The 9,459-nt window shown below is 40.5% G+C and overlaps 2 protein-coding genes across 2 annotated transcripts; one reads left to right on the top strand and one right to left on the bottom strand.

Moving 5' to 3' along the window:
* Positions 1-5,304: 5,304 nt before the first annotated feature.
* LOC107622786 (peroxidase 5) lies at positions 5,305-7,042 on the top strand. The gene is made up of 4 exons (XM_016324822.3): positions 5,305-5,723; positions 5,835-6,026; positions 6,112-6,277; positions 6,406-7,042. The coding sequence occupies exons 1-4, from the start codon at positions 5,511-5,513 to the stop codon at positions 6,816-6,818; spliced, it is 984 nt and encodes a 327-aa protein (XP_016180308.1). The 5' UTR covers positions 5,305-5,510; the 3' UTR covers positions 6,819-7,042.
* A 316-nt stretch (positions 7,043-7,358) lies between these two features.
* LOC107622787 (nascent polypeptide-associated complex subunit alpha-like protein 2) lies at positions 7,359-9,259 on the bottom strand. The gene is made up of 4 exons (XM_016324823.3): positions 8,985-9,259; positions 8,755-8,863; positions 8,009-8,127; positions 7,359-7,903 (listed from the first exon to the last, which is right to left on the bottom strand). Exons 1-4 carry the CDS (start codon positions 9,087-9,089, stop codon positions 7,553-7,555), a joined length of 684 nt encoding a protein of 227 aa, XP_016180309.1. The 5' UTR covers positions 9,090-9,259; the 3' UTR covers positions 7,359-7,552.
* Positions 9,260-9,459: the final 200 nt, after the last annotated feature.

Here is a 9,459-nt window from a genome sequence, read left to right as displayed (position 1 = left end):
CCCCAAAGACGGATGGTTTTAACGAGGCTCACCCATCAATAAAATTCCATTAAAAAGCTATCCCTAGATTCTTCAATTTTAAGATGTCCCAAATACAGAACAAAATTACGGCCACGACTGGGGGACCGATCACCCCCCAGGCCCAACACATGGATATCCACGAAAATACGACCACACGACGGTCCGCTCATCCCAAACAGGGAATGAAATAAACCAAAAACAGAACAGTCTTAAACGGAATATACAAAAAGGCCCAAACGGCCAAAAAAGTCATTTAACGAAATCCGGAGTTACGAAGTCACGGTTACACGGCCCACGGCCAAACCAAAATATCCAAAAAACAAACCAAGTCTAAAAGCAAAGAGCAAAATTACAAGAGATAAAAGCTACTCGAGATCGACTATCTGGCCATCCCGAACGGTCTTGAAAGCTCCCATCATAGACACATCCACACCCGGAGCCAACACCAGGGCCTGTGCCTTCATCGTCTCCTCAGTAGCAGCAATCGCATCCTTAGCATCAGCCAACAACTCCGTTTTTTCCCTCTTCAAGGCAGCAACCTCGGCCTTCAGAGCCTCCAACTCACCAAGAAGCGCAGCAGCCTGGGAACCCGCATCAGAAGCCTTTTTCCGCTCCTCACCCAGTTGAGAAAGAAGTGAAGTCTCAACCTCAGAGAGCCGAAGAATCTCTGCCCCGGCTTCCTCAGAAGAGTTCACCGCCTTCTCCCTCGCGATCTCGGCAGCCTCAAACTTCTCCTTCAGCTTAACCATCTCAGCCTGAGAATGACGGAGTTTCTTATCCAACAAACCGACTTGAGCCATCACGGGCTCAGCCTTCCAAACAACGACAGCAGACCGAAGGAGGGCACGATACACCGACTTGGCCTGGAACGAAACATCGCACCCATCAAAAAACGGCTCCGTACCAGGCATCAAGTGTTGATCAATAAAACCCGGGGCATCGAAACGTCGATTCATCACACTAGGCACAAGACCCTCATCCTCAAAAGTCTCGCTGCTCGGCTCCTCATGCCTCTTTCTCTTTCGAGAAGCCTCAGCAGCCGTCACCACGACGACCTCAGGGGAGTTTGCAGGACCGGGAGAAATCTGAGCATCAGTCCGCACACCCGAAGAAACTACCTCTTGAGATGCAGCCTGAGACCCCACGGCAGGATTGGAAACAGGAGTAGCCGGAGACGACGACCCCTCCTCCCGGCCCATCGCCGCCTTCAGCCGTGCCAAGGAAGTCAAACCATCAGCCATCTCAACTGAAAGAAAACAAAAAACCCCAAGTTAAAAAAACGGAAAAACAAAACATAAAAACAAAGAAGAGGACAGACACACACCAACGTATGACCGACAAGCAACCGGATCTCCCATCACATCCCGAGGATTAAGGGGGCGATCCCCAAACAATTGCCACAATACAAGAGCGACATCCCGTTCCTCCGAAGACAGGAACTCTTATGTAACCCGAGTAAAAACCGACGGCCCCGCCATAAAATTCCAATAGGTGGGAAACCGCTGCTCACCCTCCAAAGTCAACCAAAAAGGATGATGCCCTCTTGCGGGACGGACCTTAAAATATCCACTCTTAAAACCATGAAAGGAATCTTCATACAAACCGAAGACCCGACGATGAGGCTGAGCTCTAAAAGACACATACCCCTTCTTATGCTTCCCCTCTTTGGTCGGAAGGGTACACAAGAAGAGGAAAAGAAAAACGTTCACCGAAGCAGGAAGCTCCAAAAACTCGCAAACAAGCTCGAAAGACCATATCGCCGCCCAGCTATTCGGATGTAGCTGGGACGGCGCCACGGAGCACCGATTCAACAACTGCTGAACAAATGGAGAAAAGGGAAGCCGAACGCCAAGCCGGGTAAACATCGCCTCGTAGACCCACATCCAATCCGGCACACTCGGGGAATCGAGATTGGTATAGCAAACCCTCTCGTCAACCCCAGGAAGGAAAAGCTCGTAATGGCGTTCGGCATCGCCACCCCCACAAACAGCTCCCTGATCACGGAGCCGCTGGAGGTCCTCCTCCGTCATCCGCGACGGCGTCCCCCACACGTCACTAGTGACCCAAGAGAAAAGATCGGGGACACCCCCCGCCGGGGGCACCGGAGCCCTCACACCCTCAGTCCTTCGACGAGCCATACCTAAAATAGCGACGAACACCACCGTCAGCCAAACCCCGCGGCGAAAAATGGTGGATCAAACCAAACAGACACCACTAAACACCACCAATTATACGGCGGCACTCGCCCCCCTTACAAAACCCACTACCCCAACAAGAACTATCTACCACAATGCAATGCCATCATACACCAAAAAAATGATTCTAATCTACACTAAGCAGAGACAAAATAAAATACAAAGGAAGATAAAGCACAAATCACAAAGAGGAAACAAAAAGAAGCAGAAGAACACCAACCTGATAAACGCAAGAAAATAAACCGGAGGAGAAAACACCATGGCAGAAGATCAACCGAAACCACAGAATGCGAAAGGAAAAAGAAGAAAAAGCTCTTCGGAGAAGAAAAGCAAATAGAGAAATGAAGAGGGAACTAAAGGAAAAAAGAAACGAAGAGGGAACTGAAGGAAGAAAACCAAAATGGTTTCGAAAAAAGGAAAATAACACAAATACCCCCGAAAAGAAAAGGAAACATAAGGGCAATAGAGGAAAACGTCCCCTCGCAATAAATGCCCCCTTGGAAAGAGAAACTAATAAATCGCGCCTCGAAGAACGCAACGGGCGCAGCAGACACGGAAGAGTCATGACAGACCAAAACGGTCAGATGAATCTTCCACGGAACGAAACCGAGGCGCCGACCTCTTCTCAAAAGAACCAAACGACTTCTCAAGAAAAGGCCAGGAGCCTAGCCCACGGTAGAAGTAATATCTCCTAGCGACAGACCGACCTCGCTCGCTCTCCCGCTGCGGTGGCAACTGTTACGGATCCAACCCATGGATCCCGGACCCGAGGTTGGGCCCGAACCCGGCACCTCGGATCCGACCCGCCTCTCTCTCCTGAAAGGCCCAAAACCAGCCCTTCGGAACTCCTAACCGACTTTCGAATTCAAACATCTCCCTTATCTTAGCCAGATAAGATAAGATAAGATAAGATGCTCACCAACACCTATAAATTGAGGACCCAAGTCCCTCAGGTATTCATTCATTCCTCATACCTTACACCTCTTAGATCCATTCTGACTTGAACGTCGGAGTGTCTTTGCAGGTACCTCCTCCCATTGCTCCAGTTAAGCAACCCGGCTTCAGCCTTGTTCGCAGGTTCTCGATCCACCCTTCAACCCGTACCAGAAACATCTCGTACAGTATGTTATTTAATTAGGAGAATACTAGCATGATAAATCTTCACAGAAAAATGGCATTATAAATTGCTAAATGGTTTAGTACTATGAAGTAACGGATACTTTGTTATGTTTGTATGTCGGACACATTTCAAACACGATATTTATCGACACTTATTCGATACACGTATCTGTTATATTCAACTGTGTCTTAATAAAAAATAAAAAAAAATTTCTGGACATGCTTGACACCTAAATACCATCACGTGCCAGCGCGTCCAGTATTATTCTTAATATATATTCTCGAAATAATTTTAGATATAATATATATTATTATTTATTAAAACAAAAATTATTTTAAATACTTGATATAATTTAATAAGACATTAAAAATAATTAAAAACTTAAAATATATATTTTAATATCAATAAAATATCAAAATATTATTACGATTTATCTAAAAAATATTTTATATTTTATATGTATGCGTGTCTCCATCCGTATTTTATAAGATTTTAAAATTCGTGTGTCGGCATGTTCCGTATCATGTCGTGTCCGTGCCTTGTCTGTGTCGTGTCCATGCATCATATAGGTTTAGTCAAATATATTCAGTTAAACATATCAAACCATTTAATAATTGACAATGTCATCTTTATATAAAAATATCATCATAGAGTTTTCACCATTTAATTAATTATATACATAACAAGCACATCCAAATAAAAATGTATTTTAAATAAAGATAAATTGATAAATCATATATTGGTTTTGTCAACATTTAATTTTTCCTTCCGGCTAAAAAAAAAGTCACTTATATTAGTCACCTATGATTCATACAAGTGAAAGATCCATCCAGTAAGTATAATTGAGTATAGTAATATACGTATAGATATTCTGGAGTGGAGTTAATAGTGGATGTTCCAATAGAGGGTTGAGCTCTTGTGATCTCTCCCATTACATGCATCGTCTTAGTGGTTACACTAATAGTGAGTCAGAACACATTACTGTGAAAAGTTACAGGTTATTAGTGGCTTCGAAGATAATGTTAAATTAATCGCAACGAAGATGTTAGTCTTTCATGATAATGGTGGAGTTAATCTTGGTTGAATTAGCACTAACGATGAAGAGATAGCTAAATTGATATACGAAAAGTATGGCAGACACGAATTATGAGGATATATACAAGAAAAGAATACTAATGTGGCAAGACCAGATAATTTAACAAGAAAAATAATAATAATAATTAGTAAAAGTAAGTTTTTTTCTTTGGAAAAATCTAGGGCAGCAACTTTTTCTTTTTCTGGGTTCTAGCCAGTACGCAGTACGCCTTTTCATGTGAAAATATTTGTTAACTTTTAATCTTGCGTTATGGGAATTTTATCTTGTTGAAATTATTATTGTAATAACTGCTCCATTCTTTTAAATACCGAGTCATTATTCACTTATTTTCATTTAAAAAAAAAACAACAAATAAGGAATGAAGCATGCCATCTACATGCGTTATTCCAAACAGCAGACAGACCTTCAAGGTTTAGGTTTCGTCTAAGAATCTTAGATCATTGCTCCGTCACTATCAATACCACACCTAATCCCACTAGAAAACAGTAATTAATTCATGATTAACACTGGTTTTGAACATAAAAGTAGTTTAGAATGTGATACTTCCGTTTATCTAATATATATGAATTGCTTAGCTTATTCTAAAAATGTATTTCCCTAATGCATGCCCTTCCTTCTTTTGGGGAATCTAACTAATTTATTCTAATAATAAATATAGCACAAAACCTTCATGAGTTGCATCATCTAACAAAGTTTTATTAGTCTATTATATTCACTAACGCATTCAACTTTAACAACTAATTTGGATTTTCGTGCACTCAAGTCAACTAAAATTGACTCAAGCGCGTAATTGTTCAACATAGCATATTGTGAAATCTCAAGTGGATTTATGATACCACTACAATAATAGTGTGATCTAACCATTTTCCCTTGTCCTTTGTCTATTGCCCCTCAATCACTTATATTCTTTAACCTTGACCAAATAAAAATGACGTTACAGCCAAATGCCTTATCACATGGCACTTAGCTGCAAAATAATCTCATCAATCATTGCCTTTATTAGTATAAATAGGCCATGATTATTTCATAATGTTAATCAGAAATCATTAGAAAGACAATAATAAATATTGTAGAGAAAATGAGTCCAAAAAAACTGAATAGCATGGTTATAGTTTTTGCCATATACTTGTTGAGTCAACATGTTCATTCTGAACTTCAAGTTGGGTATTACAGCTATTCATGTGGCATGGCTGAGTTCATTGTAAAAGATGAAGTCAGGAAAGCTTATAATAGAGATCCTGGACTTGCTGCTGGCCTTGTTAGAATGCATTTTCATGATTGCTTCGTTAGAGTAAGTCAATATATTAAACCATTTATTACATTTATATATATGATCATGACCTTTAATTATTAGTCAAATTTTTGTAACCTAAAGATTAGTTAACATATTGTTAATTTGTAGGGATGTGATGGATCAGTTCTTCTTGATTCTACTCCCTCGAACACAGCAGAGAAAGACTCTCCGGCGAATAATCCGAGTCTCAGAGGGTTTGATGTCATAGACAGTGCCAAGGCTAGGATTGAAGCTGTGTGCAAAGGAGTTGTTTCCTGCGCAGACATAGTAGCATTCGCAGCGAGGGACAGCATTGAGTTAGTAAGTTTGTCTGCTCTTCCCACCCTCTGCATACAAACCTTATATTTTCAATAAATCAAAATGATTTATCCTTGGACTCATGCAGGTTGGAGGAGTTGGTTATGATGTTCCAGCTGGAAGAAGAGATGGTAGAATCTCACTAGCTTCAGACACAAGAACGGACTTGCCTCCTCCAACTTTCAATGTTAACCAACTCACTCAGCTCTTTTCGAAGAAGGGCTTAACACAAGAAGAAATGGTCACCCTTTCAGGTATTAATTGAGAGCTTCAAGATAAATAAGTCAAGTTTTATCTTGTTTCCAAAACTTAAGCTATTAGATAGAGGCGCATGAAAGATCTTATATCTAATATGCTTTTGGCTTAATTTTTGCATATGCAGGAGCACACACCATTGGACGCTCTCATTGTCTTGCTTTTAACAGCAGGCTATACAATTTCAGTAGTACTTCACTTCAGGATCCAAGTTTGGATCCCTCATATGCGATGTTCTTGAAGAGGAGATGTCCACAAGGGAACACAAACCAAAACATTGTGGTTCCAATGGACCCTTCAAGTCCCGGCGTTGCGGATGTAGGGTACTATAATGGTATTTTGGCGAACCGAGGTCTGTTCATATCTGACCAGACTCTCTTGACTGACACTGAGACTGCTAGCCAAGTGTATCAGCATGCAAGGGATCGATACACATGGGCAAACAAGTTTGCAGATGCGATGGTGAAGATGGGTCAAATTGGTGTCTTAACGGGTGATGATGGAGAGATAAGAGAAAATTGCAGAGTGATCAATAGCTAGCAATGGGGGTGTAAGTCAAGGAGGACTGAGGTTGAAGTTGCTGCTATATGGCGTGTTTCATCTGGTAGTTTACAAAGCAAGCAACTTAGCTTTGCTTTTTTTTTTTTTTTTCTTTTTAAACGAATGAAATTATGAAATCATCTGTCGGTGAATCTTAGTCCTTGTATTGAAATTGACAGTTTGTTACCTGCAACAAGTAAAAAACTCTACTCACTTTATCAAAAGCCATCGAATCAAAGTGTGTCGCATCAACAACCCAATATATTTTTCTCCAAGTTTAGACATTCTAGAAACCTAATAATTGGACGTTTTAACTAACGACTAAATTCAAGAATTAATGATATTTAGTTTAGATGCAAAACATCATAGATTTCAAAATTGATCCAAGTTCTTTCGAATAATTCAATCCCACCATCAATCTCACACAGCAAAGAATTCCTATTAGGCTATTATATTAATAATGAAGCTCAGAAACCGAGACAACCATAACTATAATCCCATTTAGCAGACTAGCACACAAATTGAGCTCACAGAAGGCAATTTTGAGAGGAAAAAACAGCTAAATAATATGGCTGACCATTATGGCCCCCCATAAATTTTAAGGACAGCAACAAAATTATAATGTAAACCAAAATAAATGGCAAAAAGTTTAACTAGAGTAACTTAAGGATGGCACTAGTTCCAAAATCATCCCGAGAGACAGAAATCAAATGCACAATAGAATATAAAGACTATTAGGTAGTGAGCTCCATGATGGCACCAACAATGTCACCATCGTGAGTCTTGAGAGCCTTGACGGCCTTGCTCCTTGACACTCCTGCCTGTGTCATGACCAAATCAATGTCATGGGGCTCCACGCCGGTCTCATCAACCTCCTCCTCTTCTTCTTCAGCCTGTGCTCCTGCAGCTGCAGCAGCTTGATCTTGTTTTGCCATAACAGATGCCATATCTGGAACCCTGAACTGCTGAGCAGCTTGGTTCTGCAGCTGAGAGCTCAGGTCCTCTATTTTGGCCTCTCCAAATATGACATAGGTCTCGGAGTTTGGACTCTTGAAGACATCAGGCTTTGAGATGAAAAAGAGAATCTGAGATATAAAGAGATTGTTAGAAGCCATCGATGTTTCATATACACAAGAAAAACAATAACAGTATGCAGAGGTACGCTTGCGGCTTACACACTCATGACTCACATTTTTTGTTCTCTTGATTGTGACACGACTAACACCAGTTACAGGCTTCAGCCCGAGCTTCAACATTGCCTTTCGACTCTTCTTCTCACTTCTGCTCTGCTTTGAACCCTCGGCACCGCCTGCATCTCAGCCCAACAAAACATAATAATAGATATTTAGGAAAAGGATTAAAATTCAACACAAGTGCATCAATGCATATATGGTGTTGAATTGCAGGCATATAATAATAAGTAGAACACATTCATTGTGTTCTCTATATGTAAGGCCATTAATGTCATAAGTAATTTCGCGACCAAGTAATAGATAATAATGTCACTCAAGATCAGTTAGCTTTATTGAAAGACATAGAGAAGAATCATAACGCAAATAACAGATACAGAGAGCAAAATGACACATAATTATTCGAAAGAACCCTACAACAGCAGAGCTCAAAGATTACACAATTCCGACAAAGGCATTCATATAAATGAGTATTGTATAGCAACTCTCAGCTCCAGCAACAATATAATCTAGTTCATATATCCAACTAGAGCATGTGAGGTCATGAACGCCAATGAATTCAGAACAACATCAAATTAAACTGCTATCAAGCTTCCTTTAGAACTTTATGTATACTACGCTAGAAACAGGTGGATCGAAATTCAATAGGATATAAAATAATTAGGGTGAAAATAATTTAAAAAAATAATAGAATGAATACGCTAACCATATGTAGATTTAAAACAAATAAACACAAAGAAGAGAACCTTGAGCACCGTCTTCCTTGTCATCATCGTCGTCGTCGTCATCGTCGTCGTCATCGGCGTCTTCCTCGTCGTCCTTGACGTCCTCAACAACAGGAGCTTCGTCTTCTTCCTGAGCAGAAAAAAAAAATAGATCACATAAATACATAAGAAACCAATCGAAACAAAACGGAAGAAGAAGAAGAAGAATTTAATCGAATAGACAAAGAGAGAGAAGGCAAAATAGGCAGAACCTGGGGATGAGGCTTTTTCTTGTTGGTAGCGTCATCGACAGGAGGGAGTTGTTGGTCGGCGGTGGTGTCTGCGGCGGGCGCATCAACGACGGGACCTGGAGACATGGCAGCTAGCGGCGGAGCTCAACACAACACTGAGCTGAGAGCTGAGTTTAAGAAATGGATGAAATGGATAGACAGGGGATAACAACGCTTCTGCCTTTTCCTATGCAATCCTCTCCCTCAGTAACAACTACCAAGGGTTTCCAAACTTTATTGGGCCCTTATTTGGGCCCATTTTTTACCACCCTACTCCATCCCTTTATTCTTTCCCTTAAACATTATTGTTCACCTCTCGGACTAATTAGTAATTACAAACAAGAAAAAGAGTATTTACTTATTTTGGTTTCTAAAGAATTTTGGATTAGACAATTTAGTTTTTAATTAAAATTAATTATTTAATTGGTCTTTAACAATTAATTTTATTAAGAGTAAA

This window comes from Arachis ipaensis, chromosome B10, assembly GCF_059453495.1.
Source record: "Arachis ipaensis isolate K30076 ecotype BB chromosome B10, ASM5945349v1, whole genome shotgun sequence".
Lineage (NCBI taxonomy): Eukaryota > Viridiplantae > Streptophyta > Magnoliopsida > Fabales > Fabaceae > Arachis > Arachis ipaensis.
The sequence above is the reverse complement of the archived record's forward strand: the minus strand, read 5'-3'. Positions and strand labels throughout refer to the sequence as shown.